Source organism: Physeter macrocephalus, chromosome 14 (genome assembly GCF_002837175.3).
Source record: "Physeter macrocephalus isolate SW-GA chromosome 14, ASM283717v5, whole genome shotgun sequence".
In the NCBI taxonomy this organism is placed as follows: Eukaryota; Metazoa; Chordata; class Mammalia; order Artiodactyla; family Physeteridae; genus Physeter; species Physeter macrocephalus.
The window spans coordinates 97012042-97030195 of NC_041227.1; the positions used below are offsets into that span (position 1 = coordinate 97012042).

The 18154-nt window shown below is 51.1% G+C and overlaps 1 protein-coding gene across 2 annotated transcripts in view; it reads right to left on the minus strand.

Annotated features, from left to right (window-relative positions):
• The window catches only part of ASIC2 (acid sensing ion channel subunit 2), a 1003339-nt gene that overhangs the window by 7929 nt on the left and 977256 nt on the right, over positions 1-18154 (minus strand). For both annotated transcript variants that reach the window (XM_024127785.1, XM_007101977.4), the window contains exons 4-7: positions 6390-6540; positions 4211-4267; positions 2822-2975; positions 637-728 (exon numbers count right to left, since the gene is read on the minus strand). In XM_024127785.1, the coding sequence (XP_023983553.1) occupies positions 637-728; positions 2822-2975; positions 4211-4267; positions 6390-6540 (454 nt within the window). The remainder of the gene's footprint in view (positions 1-636; positions 729-2821; positions 2976-4210; positions 4268-6389; positions 6541-18154) is intronic.

Genomic DNA, 18154 nt, shown 5'->3' on the forward strand with positions numbered 1-18154 from the left:
GTGTCCCCTGCATCGGCAGGCGGACTCTCAACCACTGCGCCACCAGGGAAGCCCGGGTCTTGTGAGTTTTACGCTGGGCTGGGACTGTGTTGAAATTAACTTCCTGCATCATCATGTGCCTTCGGGGCCAGGGGAGCTGGCCCTAGGGTGGGGTGGCAGTCAGGTTTGTAGATTTCTGGGGATGCATGGCCCTTCTTTGTGTTTGACGAAGGGCTCTCAGTCCACGGGGCACCGGGACTTCTCAATGCAGCAAAATTGCTTTCCAGTGGGGGCTCCATGGGGGACCGTCCCTGGTCTCACTGCCTGGGACCACCCACAGCTCAGCCCTCCCTCCACTTGACAGCTCTTTCTTCCTGCCATGGCCCCAGGGCTCTGACTCCAACCTGGGGGCAGAAGACCGTAGAATCCCAAGAGGATGGTGCTGGAAAGGCCCCGAGAGAGCGTCTAGCTCACCTACTTCATTGTGTTGATGGGGGAACTGAGGCCTAGACTGGGACCTGAACTGGGCCTAACACCTCCAGCACGTGGAGTTCTTCCCATTCTGGGGCAGGAGCAGTGCAAAGGGAAGAGAGAGTAAGCCGCCCACCAGCCCATCCCCATGAGACGTGGACATTTGTGCGACAGACACTGACTTACCAAGTAAGGCAGCAACTTCGTACGCCTTCTTCTGTTCAATGGTCTCATAATTGAGAGCCTCAAAAAATATATCTAGAACGAGGATGTTCTCTCTGCGGAGGAAATGTCCGGTGTCATTCGTGGTGAGAAGCATCAGGACCCACGGGGATCATCGAATACAATTTTCCCACAGACAGATGGGGACACTGAGGCCCAGGGAAGTGGAACAACTGGCCCAGAGTTAGAGCTGGTTAGTGGCACAGCTGGGGCTTGAACCTGACATCCTGACCCCCAGCTCAGCGCTCTTCAGGGGCCTGGAGGCGTATATCAGCCGTCCCCTTGGCCCCTTATTGCTAACGCCCCTCTCTCTCTGCACCCTTTCCAGGAATCCTGCCTGGCCTCCAGGTCTCTGTGCTCCCAGAGGGTCTGCCTGGGCCCTTACGTGCAGGTGAGCTCAGCACTCTCTTGACAAGGCTTGCTCGCCTGCCCCCCGCTGACCTCCCCTGCCCACTCTGGAGAGGCCCCCAGTTCTCACTGGGATTGATAGCAAGCTTCTCCTAGCGGGGGTCCTATCCCGGATGGCCAGGTCAGCTGCAGGGACCAGGGAGGGTTTTTAGGGAGAAAACCCACACCGGGTTGCAGGTTTTCTGATGGAAGCACCCCGGTTCCCTTTTGCTCTTTTGGGCAGATGTGTGCATGAGACACGTCTAGGCCGGAGAAGTCATTACGGCCGGCACAATGTCTGCGACAGCGGGGCCTGGCACCTCCTACAAAATTCCCGGGCTCCTTCCACGAGGTGGCTCACAATGTCCTCAGTGTTCCCTGTCCTCAACCCACGGAGCAAAAGCCGTCCCAGGATGAGGTCTGGTGACGGTGTGGGCAGGAGGGAGAGGCTGGGGGAGAGGAGCCCTCTCCACGCGGGGCTCGCCCAGGTGCCATTCACAGTGTCACCCTCTCTTGCCTGGTTTATGGCAACTGCTTCCCACCTGGCTCGCTTCCGCCCACCTGGCTTCCGGTCCGTCCTCCATCTGCTGCCTGAAGGGTCTTCCTAAAACCGCTAAACTAATCCACGTGACATAAAATTAGCATCCAGTTCCTCCATCACTCAGGCTACATTTAAAATGCTCAGTAGCCACATGTGGCCAGTGGCCATCATGTAGGACATCACAGATAAAGAACATTTCCAGAAGGTTCTACATAAACGGCAAAGGTGAGCCTGTCACTCGCCTGGTGGAAGTTCTTCTGTGGCTGCCTGTCCTCTTAGAATAAGTCCACTCCCTGCGTCCCACCCCCGCCCAGCTCAGCCTGCAGGATCCTCTACCTTGGACACAGTCACCTCCCCTAGCCTCCCCTTCCCGTAATCTTGTCTGCCCTTCACTGATTTTCCCTGCTGAGCCTCTGCCTGGGACACCCTCTGCTCTTGTGTCTTTCTTTCACTTATTCCGTTAAAAGATATATATATATTTTTTGAGCATCAACTCTGTGCCAGACACTCCACAGCAGAGAACAAAACAAGAAAGTTTCCTGCCCTCAAGAAGCTTCACTTTTGTGAAGCGGGCAAGTCAATTTCAGGAAACACACACACACGTGAATATAGAATTACACGTGGTGGTGTGTCTTATAAAGGAAAACACCAGAGTGCTTCGAGAGAAAAATGACAGGAGGGGACTAATTTAATTGTCCAAAGAGATGACATTTAAATGGGGACCTGCACAATGAGGAACCAGCTAGGTGAAGAGTGAGAGGAAAAGCATTCCAGGCAGAGGGAACAGAATGTGCAAAACCTGCCTAGAAAACTCCTCTACATCCTGTAAAAACATCTCTGGATTGACATATATACACTAATATGTATAAAATGTATAACTAATAAAAAATGCAAAAAGAAAAACATCTCTGAAGCTTTCCTTGACAGCATCCCTACGCAAGGTGCGGCCAGCCACTTATTACCTGCATCAGCCTATATAGCTTTCAGTTTTGTACTTGTCTCTCCACCAGACTATAAGCTCCTAAAAGGCTGGGGCTGCATCTTAATCCGCTTTGTCTTCATATTCTGAGTCTGAGCACAGAACGTGGCAAACAGCAGGTGCTCAATTAATGTCTGCCAAATAGAATTAATTGCTTACCTTGCCCTCTTCCTTGACTGCACCCCCCATTTTTTCCTAGTCCATCCTCCCCCACCTCCATCCACCATGTCCACTTAACGTACGAGATATATTTTTCTGATTTGTTAAATTTCTTCTCGAGGTACTTGGCTGACGTCTTGCTGGGGATCTTCACCATGGAGAGCTCTTTGTTGTAGCGGGTCAGGTTGCAGGGTGTCCTGCAGAGACAGTAATTACTGTCCTTTTCCGCCAGCAGACCTGGAGGGGAGAGGGAGGCAGGCCTTAGGCAGGTGGACCTCCTGGCCCAGAGTAGCCAGGTTCCCGCAGCAGAGAAGTGAGCTGGGAGGAGGTGCCATCCGGGTAAATGAGGGGTGGGGGGCTGTGGAGAGAAGGAGGGCCGGGCTTTTGCTGCAGGTTGATGAGGGTGTGAGCTCTCATAGAATGTGCCCACTCTTTCTCTGTTACTCTTGGTCCTGTTTTCCTTCTGCTTCCTTTACTGTTACGTCACCCTTTGTAAATCTTTGAAAAGGCACCGCCTTTGGAGAATGGGGTCCAAGGGAGCCCCGGACCCCTCACCTTCCCAGGGCCTTCTTTTCTGCTCCTGGCCTCATTTCTCATCTACAAAGGGGGCTGGTCTCCAAAGGCAAGTGCGGGAGACCATTTGATCTGAAACTCTGGGCTCCGTGGTACTCCCTCTGGGGCTCCCTCATAGCCAACGCCCACCTCAAAGCAGCTCTGCTCGCTGCTTTAGGACGCAGAACTGAGTCTTTGCCTCCATTGGAAGTCACTCCTTCTCCTTCCCACCAGCCCTCCTGGAGGCCTCTGGACGTGTGAGTCCAGAGCTGCTGCACTTAGATCCAGCAAGTGCAGCTGCTGAACGAGCTTGAGTCAGGATGATTTAAATACTCTCTGCTTGTCTTGGTTATAAATCATTTCCCGGGTCCGGAAGAGGTGGGCACGTGCGGTGGGTCTAGCTCGGCGGTTGCAGCTTGTTTGTGTGATCTCCCTCACTGGAAGTTTTCCAGGGTCGGGGGGTGTGGACCAGCAAACACCCGGCAGAAGGACGAGGAATAGGGGGAGCGCGCCTGGCTCAGCGGAGCAAGGACAGGACAGCTTTGGGACAACCGCCAGAGCGTGTGCGGGGAGATATCGCTGAACTCCTCACTGTGCATCCTCTCTTCACCTCTGCCCGCTCCTCTGCATTCCGCGGTGCTCTCTGCTCCCCCGAAACCCACACCTTCCCTACCCCCACCTCTCTACCTCTTTTCTTTCCCTAGTCTGGTTTCCAGCCCTCAACCACTTGCATCAGTTCCCTCCCCCACCCCCCTCTCCTTCCTCCTCTCCATCTCCCTCTCCCGTCCCTGCAGGGACGCCACCCTTTCCAGCCTCTTTCCCCTCACCCTTCCCCGCTCCCCTTCCCCCCGTCTCTCTTCTGCACCCAGAACTTGATCGCAGCCCCTCCCCCATCATTCCATCTGGCCCCTGGTACTGACCTAGGGCAGGCTCTGCACACTCCTTGTGTTGTTCAGGGGTACAGAAAGGGGCGTCCCCTGCAAAGAAGAAAGACAGGGAGAGGTACTCAGGCAGCCACCCCTCCCCTCCTTGGGCTGGGGGGAGGGATTGCATCCAGCTACCTTGGTACCTAGGAGGGGCAGCAGTTCACCAGTGGAGGGTCAGAAGGCAGCCATTGATCAGGGCTGCCTGGGGGTAGTGGGGAAGCAGAAGGCTGGGTTCTGATCTGCTCTGTGATAACCAGACTGGTCTAGCTAACTCCTCCCAGATTGCACAATCTGGCTTACATATGGGATAGGAAAGCGTTGACAGTTGAAGTGGGGAAGCAGTGGTAAGCACCTCCTAAGTCCTGGGCATGCACTGTTCCCTTTAACCCACACGGGTCCCTTCGGAAATAGGAAATACTGTATCTGTTTCACCCATGAGAGAATTGAGGCTTAAGAATCCTGTTTTCCCAGGACATCAGAGCTAGCGGTGATGGAGGTGGGCTTTGAACCCAGGTCTGTCTGATCCCGAGGCTAGGGCTCTCTCCACCACACCACACTGCTGTAGGGGAGTGAGGGCTGCTTTGTTAGTCTCCTCTTTGCTGTGCCCTTAATTCCACATTATAATTGAGATGCCAGTAACAGTGTCATGGGTGGGGGTAATGATTAAAATCTCTCCTGCTTGCTTTGGGCTCAGGTTCCATGGGGAAACCTCACTGGCTGGTGATCCAGTCTGAGCATCAGGCAGGTAGCGTTTACCAGTGCTCAATTCTCTCTGGTCTCTGTAGAAATCCAGAAGCTTTTTTTTTTTTTTTTTTTTCTTTTACCAAGTGCTAAAGTTAAAGCCCACCACGATATCTTTTCCTTACCTTCTCCCTAAACACCAATTTTCTTCAAGAGCTGAAGAACTGATATGCTTCCTCCTTTCTAATAATAAAAATTTAACTGATATGTTTCCCTTTTTGCTCTGTCTTCTAGGAAGCTCAGAGGCAATTTTAAAGGTCGATAATTCTAAATTTAGATTGCTAGAGAAATTACTGATCATAATGCACTAATTTAGAATTTAGCTCTAAGGATGTTCATTTCAGCATTGGTTATAACGAATGAACGAAATGTCTGATATCAGGATTTAGCTAAATAAACAAATAAAGTATGATATAACCATGAAATTGTAGCCATGAAATATAACAGCAAAGTTCCCAGCACATAGTAGGTCTTCAGTCAACAGTACTCTCGATTCCCTCTCCCCATGTGTTAACACAATCACCACTGACGTTTGCAATTGACAAAGCTTTCTTTCTGGCCGCACTGCGGAGCTTGCGGGATCTTAGTTCCCTGACCAGGGATCGAACCCGAACCCCCGCAGTGGAAGCACGGAGCTCTAACCACTAGACCACCAGGGAATTCCCAACAAAGCATTTTTATATCTTAGCCTAATGTTATCCTCCTAACCACGAATGATTGTGTTTTAAAGATAATGGAGGTAAGAATAGAGAGGTTTAGTAACTTGTACCAGGTCACACAGCAGTAAAGTGGAGGAATCTGAGTTAGAAGCCAAGGCCACTGACTGAAGCCTCAGTCATTCTTCCTTCCATGCTGCAGTACCAAACTCTTCCTGCCCCAATCAGCCCCCCTCCCCCCACTCCACTTCTACCTCTGACAGGCCAACTACCTCTAATGATGGCTACATGCATTGTTAGTCTGACAACAGAAATGTCAGTACACATGCATTCATTTGCTGGCTGATGGACTCTTGCTTAGCTTGAAAGAGTGCTAGACATTTGGATGCAAGGAGGGAAACATCTGGAGGAAAGCAATAACCATCTGGATGTTTGAACGTGTACCACACCAGGATGTAAGAATTGTAAGCATCCAGATATCTGGACACTGAACTGTAGGAGGAAAGAACAGCAAACAATTAGCAAACATACTGAACATCGGGAGGAACGTTCTCCAAACACCTGACAACTTCTGGACACCAGGATGCTGCCTTGGTTGCCAGACTGGATGTTTCCATCCGCCCTCTAAGAGTTTGGGCATCAAATAACAGTCTTCCCAGAACAGCATCCCTTCGCATCCTCGTGGAGTGGGTGAAGAGTTTCCCATCAGGGTGAGAAATGCAAAGAAGGTCGCAGGTAGTCCTGGGCCCCTGCGGCTGCCCTCTCCTGGCACTGACCTGGCATGTGGACCATGCGACAGTTGCAGTTCTCCACGATGTAGCGGGTCTCACAGTCAATCCGACAGGCAGTGATGCTGTAAACAGGAAAGAAGTCGAGTCCCATCTCCGAGGACCGGCACTCGCCCCACGGAGGGGGCAGGTATGTGAGCTGCAAGATAGGAAGGAGGGGGCAGCAGTCAGCCCCACAGCTTCAGCCTCGACAGGCCCAGTGGCTCATTCATTCACTTATGCAGTTAACAAACCATTATTGAGCAGCTACTACATGACAACCTCAATTCCATTGACCTCCCAAGCCTTCTACTTTTGGCTCCAACACCAGTTTTCCTATCTTATTTTTTTTATAACCTTCTTATAAATGCTGATCTTCTCAAAGTCTCTTACACAGGCCACATCTTCCCACTTCCACAATTTGCCATCTCCCATCTCTCAGCAGCAGGGAAGTGAGATGAAAATTTGGGGGCTCTGCCTCTGGGGGCCCCTCCTTTCTAGGATTTTTCTTCCCATTTTTTTTTTTAGCTTTTCTGGCAACCCTGAACTCTAGCTTGAGGCTTTTTAACTCAATGACTGTTGCTTTCTGCTTGAGCTCTATCTACAATAGTCCCTTAGAACTCCACCGTGCCCTCAAAGGAGATATCAGGTAAATAAATGTGTATTTCATCCAGTGTGATTCCCTTCCTTCAAGGGCTGTATACCCTCCAGTTTCTGCCTGTTTTTAGTCTCTCTCCAATGCCATCAAATAGTACTTTTGAAATATTTTGTCCAGAGTTTATAATTGTTATTTCCAGAAGGGTTAGTCTGATATAAGCTGCTCCACCATTACTGAGAACCAAAAGTCTCTCTCTATATTTTATTTAAGACTCATAATATTCCTTTGAGGGAGCTGTTCCTATTCTCATTCTATTCATGATGAAACTGAGTATCTGAAAGGTTAGTAGTCTGTCCAAGATCACACACAGAGCCAGTGGTAGAGTCACCATATGGACCTAGGAATTTCTGACTCCAATCTTGCCCTTGTATACTACATTGTCTCTATAGGAAATTGATGAAAGGAGGGAGAAACACTCCAGAGAGGACCTTTCAGAGCTTTTCTCTTTTGTTTTTTTTCCTAACGGCTCCTTTCTTCTTCCTTTCCCATGAAGGTTTGCATTACTCTCATCTTTCTTTGGAGTTCATGAGCTGACCAGGCTTTTGCACAGATTTCCTGTATGACTTTGGATAAGTCGCCGCTCTCCTCCGGACCTTAGTTTCTCCATCCGTAAAGAGGGAGTATCTGGGGGTAGGTTTGATAGTCTATGTTTAGAATGGATTCAGTCCCCTACATTGCTCAATATTGGATCTATAAGCACACAAACTGGATTTGGGAAGAATTCACAGTGACTTTTGGCAAGGCAGGGGGTCTAAAATGATGTAAAATCATTTGGGGAGACTCTCATTTCTTTTTCTTCTTCTAAAACAATTTCCCACAGTGGGTGGGCCAAGAATGCAGCTGGTGAAACTCTGGGGATGCGCTACTGTTTGTTCAGGGTCAATCACTTCCCTTTTTTTCTACAGAGGTCATGATCCAGATACCATGGCTACCCTGCTGTGGCTGGTTTATCATTTGTTCCATCAGATTTTCTGAAGCCTCACACACCACAGCAGCTGGAAAATCGCGGTGTGTACAGCACCAACTCTTGCTTACCAGCGAGTGTCTGAAAGCGGGTTGGAGTATTTGTTTATCCTGGGTCAGCGAAGCCTCAGGGAGACCCTGAAGCACTGTCTTCAAATATCTGAAGGGCTGTCTCAGGGAAGAAGAATTAGATTTGTTTCCTGGCATCCCAAGGGAAAGACAGACACAAGAACAGTTGTCCTAAGGGAAGTGGGGAGGATGATCACATTTATTGACATTGCAGGCACTGTGGTAGGCACAGCACATGCATTCTCTTATTTAATCCTAAAGAAGGATAAATTCTGTCTCAACTTTCTAACCTGCTACTATGATTCAATGATAAAATCCCTATCTTGAGTGTGAGGTCCCCGTCATGAGGGGTGTTCAAGCAGAAACCATACAACTACCTGGCTGGGATGGGAAGAGAGAGATTCAAGTAGTGCATGTGCAGTTGGAGATTCTAAAATCTCTTAAGCCCTTATATCCAATCATAGACCCTACATCTATAATTTTAATTTGAGAACTAGAGACAGTGGAACAAGTCAGACAGAACCTTGAACCTCACTCTTTCATGGGCTAGTTGTGTGACTTTGAGTAAGTGACAAAGCCCCCGTTCCCCAGCCCCCGCTTTTAGCCTCATCGGATTAAATAAGTGCCCAGCAGCTAGTAGGTACCCACCAAGACTTAGTTCCTATCTCTTTCCCCTAACAAACGTCTTCATGTTTTTCTACCCTTTCATTCATTCAACAAAGAGTCCAGCTCCACCTCTGCTCTCCTTACAATCTGGTTTTATAGACTAGCGGAACTCCATCCTTTTTGGCTCAAGTTATTTTGCACTGGGTTTACTATAAGAACTCCCACCAATGCAGATGTCCAAGTCAAGAGGACACCAGGCCACTGATCTAGGGGTCTGGAGCCGGGAGAGAGATCTGGGCTGGAGATGTAAATGTGTGTGTTTGTGTGTGGCTTTAGTGGATCTTGAAGCTGTGGGGTGGAAGAGCCAGCCCAGGGAGAGAGGAGAGACACCAGGATTGAGTCTTAAAGTGTTCCTGCACTTACTTAACAGCTCATACGTGCTTGGCCTTTTTTTTTTCGCACTGTGCCATGGAACTGGTGGCTTTGCACAATTGCTTACATTTATGAGCGGAGCAAAGAACTCAGAACTTTTGTGATGGCATACCCTGGTGCTTGCCTGTCATCGCTCCACTGTCTTGAGGCTTCTCTCCACAGTAGTTTTCGTTTTCTAGAGAGAAGTTTGTGTTTGCACCCTCCCTGCCTCGGGACGCCCTATGCTGTTTGTTCCTCAGCCACTGGCTTTCCCAGCCTCTCCCAGCCGATAGACCCCGAGGTGTGCCAGCAGGTGGCGCTGCAGCTAGCCTAGCCGCTCAAGGCGGGTCTCTGTAGTCAGAGATGCTGGGAGGGAGACTGTCTCAGAGGACCTTGCCAAGCTCCCTTGGCCTTTTCCTTGTGTCTGCAGCCCACAGAAGCCTTGGCTGGGATGCTCCTAAGGGAGAGATACTGTGACGATGATGAGACCGCATAGGAATATGTTCATTTTGCTCCTGGAAAGGGTAGAAAAGACCAGAGGAGAGACAAAGGAGGAGGGAGACAAGGAGAGATGCCCACTGAGCTCACCTGGTACCCACCTGGCTCTTTTGTCATGTCAGCCACCTGGGCTTTTGATTCAGGGGCTGGACACGATGCTCACCTGGACCAGATCCCTTTAGGCTCTGGGATTCCCCTGCGGGTTCCTTCCCAGGGCTGGGTCGGGGTCTTCGTTCTGGCCTGCCTGGCTTCCTTCTCTTCCTCACTAGCCCACCTGGCCGAGATTCTCTGTCTGGTTCTCTTTCTGCCGGGAGCACCCGTGTTAGGAGCACATGCTCTGTGGTCAGACCCAGCTGGGTTGGAATCCTGGCTCTGCTACTTGCTTAGTGGGGGACGTCCTCTTTCTGCATGAGAAGCACCCTGAGACATTAACTACTTCAGAGGGATACTGTGAGCTTTGAACATAAGGTACATGTAACCCAGCTGTGGCCCTTGGCTGACGTCTTCCGGCCTCTGTTCTGTGTCATATGGAGAGGATGTGAAACTCAGCCCCTTGTTCATTTCCACAGAAAGCCCACTCACCCAGGGCATTAGAATATAAGAAAGATGTCAGAGTTGGGGGAGGGTCTACATCAGAGCAAAACTCCTTCACCTTGCCTAAGCCCAGCCCCTCTCCATCTTCCTCCTTTCCCTCCTTCTCTCCCTCCTCCTTTCTCTCTCCTTATGTGCTTTGCCACCCTTTCCAGGAGCAGAACCCACTTATTCTTAAGTAGTTGCATCATCCTCTGTCATCTTGGTAACATGGCAACAATCTTTCCCGTGGAGTCTCAAGGAAAGGCACTTCCCTCCCTAGGAGGAATTCTAAAGCCAAATGTTATCATGTTATTTTTTTCTTTTTCTGCCTCATTCCGTAACAAGACAAAACATCTGCAAGAGTGGCTGGCGAATAATAGATGCTGAATGAACCAGAGACGTTGCTGGCCTCTTTTCTCCCCACTAGGGCGCTGTCTCACCGTGTACAGTGACCAGGCAACAGAGCTGGTCGTGCTTTGCATCCATAACACAGATACTCACTCTGATGACCGGAAACACAGGAGCACGCCCCGATGACCCGTGGTGCACACTTATTTTCCGTTACTCCTGGAGTCTTCTCTCTGGGATATCTATCTGCGCGTGATTGACCGGGAAGCTAGCATGCAGCAGATCTGACCACTTCTTCGTGATTGTGCCAGAGATGAAACAGAGTGGGTAGCACTGTGAGAGGAGCATTGCTGGGGCTTCCAGGGAGAGGTGCTGAGTGTGAACACCCGGTGAGGTGCCAGTGACTTATGCGGTTCCTTGGGCAGGAGTTGTAACCTCTGCGCCTCGCTTAGCTGCTCCATAAAGTAAGGGGTCTGGACCAGAGAGCTGCTAAATGCCTCCAGAATCTTCAAAGTTTTGAGTCGATGTGTCTCACTTAATACAAACCGGGATAAAGGGTGGGCAAAGGGTGGGCTGCGCTCCAATAATCGATCGGGTCTGAACATTTGGCTCACAACGCGTTTTCTTCCCTCCGGGTGTTGGGTGAAACTGATCAAGGTGAGGCCAGAGTGGCCCTGGATCAGAGTCAGTGGGGAGCCTTCACTCTGGGAAAAACTGCCTTGAGAGTGAAGGAAAAAAATCCCCTTTGTGAGTTGTTTTCCAGAGAACATAGTCAGCAGGGGTGTTCAGCTCACTCAGTGAGGCTCCCATGGATGAAGAAGTGCTCAACCAGAGGGAGCTGGCCTCGGGGTGCAGCAAACAGGAGTCGGGGTACAGTCTGGGCTGTTACCAAAGGCTCAGTGGGGCTTTTGTTAGCCCAGCCAGCCCAGTGGTCCAGCCTAGTTGAACAAGCACTTCGTCAGCTCCTACGATGTGCCAGGCACCGGGCTGGGCACTGAGGCTAGAGAGGTGAGTAAAATGGGGGTACCTGCTGTCCAGGGGCTCCTGTTTGCCACAGACCCCTCCTGCCAGCACCTTAAGGTGTGTCCCCAGGTTCCCAGGGCCCGTTCTCTTCTTCCTCCCCAGCCTGCACAGCTGGGGGCAAGTGGGAAGAACATGGTGCCACCACAGACAGGCTGTGTGACCTTGGCTAAGTTACCTAACTACTCTGGGTCTCAGCTTCCTTATCTGCAAAACAGAGCTAATTATCTGTAACTCCCAGGGCCTCCCTGAGGGTTAAATGAGACAATAGGTGGGAAGAGCCTCAGGCAGCGTTTCCATGTGTTTGTTGAGTCCTAGGTTTGGGAAGTGCTTGTGAAAGTCCTTCATTAAAGGTATCAGTCGGTGGCTGGTTCCACAGGCCTTTTCTAAGTGGCATCCCCCTCTTCAGCTACACTCATATCTCTTCCTGTTCACTGGACCTCAGGCCTCTAGTACAGGGGCTGGCATATAGTGGGTGCTTGATACTTATTGAATGAATGAATGAATGAGTGAGTGAATGAATGAATGAATTGCACCACCCTGCTTTTTCCCAGCCCCAGTACAGAGGATGAGGGCAGGGGGCTGCCCTCTCCCAGTCCAGGAGGAGCAGAGGCTCCTCCATGTTGGTCTCCACTGGCTCTGCACTGAGGTGGGCTCAGCACCAAATCACATCTGAGTCCTGGATTAGCTGATGGCAGGTTTTCCTGTGTGATCTTGAGCATGTCACTCAGCCTCTCTGTGCTTCTCTGTTCCATCGGTAAGGGGCAGGGCCCTAAAAGTACGGTGCTCCGAGAAGCCCCAGGTTCTAGGATCGGTGGCCTTGCGAGGTCTCCTTGCTCTTGGCCATGCCCTGTGATCCCCCCGCTCATTTTCCCACCTTCTACTACAAGTACAAACTTCCCCCTGGCCCAACCAGATGGAGGGGAAATCAGAGCCTGCTTGCTTTCTGAGCCATAATTTTTGGTTGGATGTTTTTATTGCATCCCGCGGAGTGATTTAAGTGTGTTCACAAATGATTATATTGTGCTCCTTGTAAACAATACTAAAATCAAATAAAACACTAAAATCAAATCCACCAATCAGTCAGTAACAGAGGCAGCAATGGGGTCTCAGGGGAAGCATGTCCTTGCAGGCAGCGCAGAAGCGGTGAGGCACGCGCCCCCCTCCCGCCCCATCCCTGTGGTGTCCCTGAGTGTTCAGTCCCCAAGGTCAAAGCAGGAGAGACGGCACCAGGAAGAAGCAAAAGGCATCGCAAACAGACTGAGCAATAATAACCCCTCCCGGCTGGAGACCCTGTGGTAGGTGCTTGTAAGGACAGCATCTCTTTCAGCCCACACAATGACCCTGTGTGAGTACGAACTGCTTGCCCTGAAGACTCACTGTAGACTAACTGATGGTATAGACACCGCTGATATTTGCTGAGCCCTTACTCAGCACCTTACTTGGACTGACTCCTCAAACCCTTACCATAGCCTCGTGGGGTTGGTACTTTTATGAGCTCCACTGTATATCCTGGGAGCCTGAAGCGTTAAAGAGACTGCGGTCGTGGACCGTAGGAGGCAGAGCTGGAACTAGAAGCCAGCAGTCTACACGTTTATCAATGTGCAGTGCCTTGCCTTGCCTTTTACCGCGGTGGGTGGGGTCCACGGGAAGCAGAGGCCATTCCTGGGTGGGTGGATGGAGGCTGCAGCAGAGACTGGGGGATGGGCACATGGGTTCTTCAGAACCCAACATGGGAAATGTTGCACGGAGTCATTGAACAGTTTAGCTCTCACAACAACTTTGCCAGTTAAATATTATCATCCCCATTTTACAGACGACCAAACTTCAGTAACTTGCCCAGCACCACACAGCTAAGAAGTGGTAGAAGCAGAAGCCAAACCCAGGTCTGTCTGACTGCAAGGCTCCTGACTGGGGGTCAGGGGACAGCCTAATCTTGGCTGTGCTGTTACTCTGCTGTCCTCTCTGGGGGACACAGCTTTTTCATCTGCAGCATCTGGCTTCAGAATAGATAACCTCCAGGTGTAGTAGAGTATAGGGGGTGGTCTATAAGGCAAACCAGATGACTGCACCCCTCCCCGCATCCTGTACAAATGGCAGCCATCACCAATGGATCCCCGCATCCTGCACAAATGGCAGCCATCACCAATGGATCACAGATGTGGTGTTAGAACTTATCTAAACACTGCCGTTTGACTGAAATCAGAACCGAGAGGAAATGTCGTATTTAGGGAAGCTTCGTCTGCGGGAACCATCAAACTACACATTGTTAACTATTCACAGAGACTAGATAAGACTTATAATGTACTATATAAAATACAGAATGTGACTTCCCTGCAAGAACGGGAACCACAACCTGCCCTCTTGCGTAGAAGCATCCCCCAAACGGCATTTGGAGCATTTGGACCATAGGAGGAGTCACCCAATCAGAATTCAGCAACACCCTGGTCCTGCCCTCGGGTCACACACAGAACTGCTGGTTGTGCTGGCTGGAAACTAAGTAGTAGTAGCTGATGCAGCACTTCAGTAAGCAACAAAAATCAGTTTAAAAAGTGAATTACCCATGGTTTGTGACGAATAATAAAATAATGAGGTTACATCCATTGTAAAAATGTCTGCGAGTGGGAGAGAACGTGACAAGAGCAAAAAGTGAATTGTTTATTCAAAAAAGCAAGAGGATCTTTTTCAAAGACTATAACTTGCCTTATTCTAACGTGACTTTCACCTTGTGCTTTGCTGGCTCTAGATATGCCTCTGGAGCTCTACAAGAATCCTTCCAGCTTTGGTGTCATGGGGCAGACAGCCCCTGCACTTCTATTTTCATAAACATATTATTTTTTCATGATTATTTTCATCCATCCATCCATCCACCCACCCTCCATCCATCCACTTATACATCCATTCATTGATCCATCCAACCACGTTCCATTCATCCATCCATCCATTCACCCACACCCCCCCATCCATCCATCCACCCACCCTCCCACTCATCCACCTTCCAAGTGTGCAATAAATGTTTGTTTAGCACCTAATCTGTTCTAGAAACACTCCTAGGAGTTGAAGCTACGAAGATGAATAAGGCCTGTTTCCTACGACCTGGGGGCCTACGGTCTAGAAAGAACAGACACGCATGTAACAAAGCAAGTGCTATAATGGGGTAACAATGTACGGGAGTTGTGGAGGCACCAAGGAGGGCACGGCCAGACCAACTTGGAGTGGGGGGATCAGAAAATTCTTTATGGAGGCGGTGGTCACCTTTGAGCTGAGTCTAGAAAGACTGTGCTGTTCATTAGACAGCTCTGGAGTGGGAAGAGTGCCCTGGGTCGGGAACTGCCCAGGCAAAGGCCCAGAGATAAAGAGAGGCCTGGCCTGGAAGGGGAGCCTCAGGTAGGGCAACAAGGGGGCATGTGGGTGAGTGGCAGGCTGGTGTGCCTTGCTCCGTGCCCTGGGAACAGCCCCGGGTGACTGAAAAATTCTCCGTCATTGTTACGGTGACTCCCGCACCTTCAGTGACTATACATCCCTGGTAGGTACCAGCCCCTGCAAAATGCATGCCCTGCCGCCACGCCCCAGTGTAAGGGCTGCCTTGGCAGAAGAGCGTTTTTAGTGTCAAGATCGTCGCATCTTCGTCCGGACACAATTTCTTGGGCAAGTGCTGTCGGCGCCGGCGGCGTGTTCTCAGCAAATTGCCTTAGTGTGTGATTTGTTGGTTGAAACTGGGGGAGGGGAAGTGTCGCATGGATGCAGGCGCAGAGGTGGCCTCACCCAGAGGAGGGAGCTCAGAGGCGTAGGAGCCAGGCCTTTACTCCCAGGCTGACCTGAACCAGGCACTTCCCCACTCCGAGCCTAGGGTTTTCTTCACTCGTTCCAAACCTGGGCCAGCTGTTGACATAAGTATCCTTTGTCTTTTCCTGTCCTGGGCCCCCCTGCAGGTTCTGCCCTGGACTTCACTGCTGCTGGGGGCGGGGGGGTCCTCATGACATAGTACTAGGGGTCCTGACTCCCCCAGCCCTTTTCTCTGACCCATACTCTCAGCTCTGTAAGCTGGAAAGGGGCCATTTGAGATCCAGACTGCGTCTCTGCCCTGTATTTTCTTCCCTTCCTCTTCCTTCTCCTCCTCTTTCTCTCTCTCTTTCTCTTAAATTAACCCTGGGTGCATTTTCATCTTTCTAAGAAGATTCCCTCAGTCCAGCTTCCACCTAAGAGCATCATCAACGGAAGAGTCCAGAGGAGGCCAGCAGGACTGGCCGCTGCTAGGTCGGAGCATCTCAGAGCTGCCGCATCCATCTGTGTGCAGGGCGCACACTGCACGGCAGCAGGAGAGTCACACGGACGAGGGTGTGCGCGTCGCCTACAGACAGAGCACCGGGTAGCCCCCAGCAGTCTGTCTCCCTCTACTGCAGCCCTGCCTGGGGCTCCACTCCGCTCCTCCGCCAGCTATCAGTCCCCGTCATCCCACTGCCTCCCCTTCAAACACATCACCATGAAAACATTCCTGTTTGCATGGGCTAGGCGGGGTGCTGGGGGAGGATGTTTGTAGGGGCACAGACTGGCCTCTGTTCACAGTCTCTGTTGGGATGGGGGCCTCTTACGACCTGGCTTTTTTCAATTGCATATTTGAAAGAGAAGTTGGGTCCAGGTTGAGTGGAGAGCACCTCAACGCATTTGCTACACTTTTGGCTTTTAGCTCCATTCGGAATCCACTTTCCACATATCTGGGTGGGCGTGGAGTTGGTAGGGGGTGGGGGTCTCGGGTGGCTCTGCCCCGGCTGGGAGCGTGAGTGAGTGGGGGCTGGGTGTGTGTGTGTGTGTGTGGACTGAACACAAGGCCAGCCCGCCCCGCTCTGCCCTCTGCAGCCTCCTGGGGCCACTTGCCCCTCTCCGTCTCCTCACCCCGCCTCGGCCCTCCACCCTAGAGCAGATTCTGAGCTAGCTAGGAGGGTTTTCAGCTGACCCGGCACCACGCTGCAAGTCCTAGCCCTAAGGAAGGACGGGATGTTCGTTGAGCGTCCACACTGACCACGTGTGTGGCTTCGGTTAATCCTCGAGGCGGGGCTGAGGGGCACTTGAACACCTTTACGCCCCATGCTCCGTTCGAGGCCTCTGAAAGCCCGGCAAGGGCGTCAGAATGAGCCGCAGCCGCCTCTGCCCCCTGGGACTCCACCGCTGCGGCCCTGGACGCCCGCGTTCGGGGACTGGATGAATTTCCTCCTGTGACCCTGCCTGGTGAAGGCACCGTGGCAGGGAGGCTCTCTGTGCACAGAGCAGTGGCCGTAAAATTCATCTTTTATTACCGCCTTCCTGGAGCTTTCCAGTGTGGGGGTGGTGGATGTTTACAGGCATAAAACGTGTGGATCCTGGAAGGATGAGATCTGGAATCGAAAGTCTGTGCTCGGGCTTCCCTGGTGGCGCAGTGGTTGGGAGTCCGCCTGCCGATGCAGGGGACGCGGGTTCGTGCCCCGGTCCGGGAAGATCCCACATGCCGTGGAACGGCTGGGCCCGTGAGCCATGGTCGCTGAGCCTGCGCGTCCGGAGCCTGTGCTCCGCAACGGGAGAGGCCACGACAGTGAGAGGCCCGCGTACCGCAAAAAAAAAAAAAGTCTGTGCTCCTGAGCCACAGAACTCTCAGACTGGGGCTGAGTTCTCAGGTCTGATCTTTCTGGCTCAGCTCTGCACCAGCAGGACCCGCACTTAATTGAATCTTAACGCCATTTTCCAAAGAGGGCTACCTGCTTTGTATTTAGGCTGTTTATAACACCACGCTGTGTTCCATCATTCCCCAAATAATTCACATTTGTGGAGGGTTCATTCTAATTGTGGAATCTCATCTATCACTACCCGTCAGGCCTTCAAACTGTGACTTCCTGGCCACCATCGTCAGCATTGAGAAAGACATTCACCCTCACCTTCCCAGTGGGGGGGCCTGACAGAGTCAGTATCCACACGGGACACCACGTGGGCTCCTGGAAAAGATGGCTCGGGGATTACAGAGGCTGGAAGGGGCAGGTGACATACCACGTGATGTCGTGAAAAGAGAGTGGCCTTTGGAACGGGGCACTGGATGCTAATCCTCAGCCATTTCTTCATCTCCAAAGAGGGGTACCGGTACCACCCCACAAGTTTGCATGGAGACTGAAGGAGAGGGTCTAGGAGAGCGTGGGCACTGGAGCAGAGCAGAGACTTAGTCAATACTCAGGGCAGCACTGCGTGGTTAAAAGACTGGGCACTGGACTCAGGGAGACATAGCTTTGGGTTCTAGCTCTGTCAGTTACTGGCTGAGTTTCCCCAGCTGTAAATTGGGAGTAACTACATATCTCATTGTGAGAATGTCTATATTTCTTTGGTTATGAAACACATATTTTCCCACATGCTAACACCTCTGTAAGATCTTACCATCAGTGGTAGTGTTTTTCTTTCTTACTGGCACATAAAATAACACTGACCCTACAGTTGTCATTGTCTTAGATTTGATGAAATATTCTAAATGAGGTCATGCCTGAAAGGGTTCAGCATAGTGTCTCGCACAGACCTGGAGCTCAATAAATGGCAGCTGTTGTTATGACTTCCTATATGCAACCCTGGGCAAGTTTTAAAATACCTTGGAGCCTCAGTTTCCTCATCTGCCCGA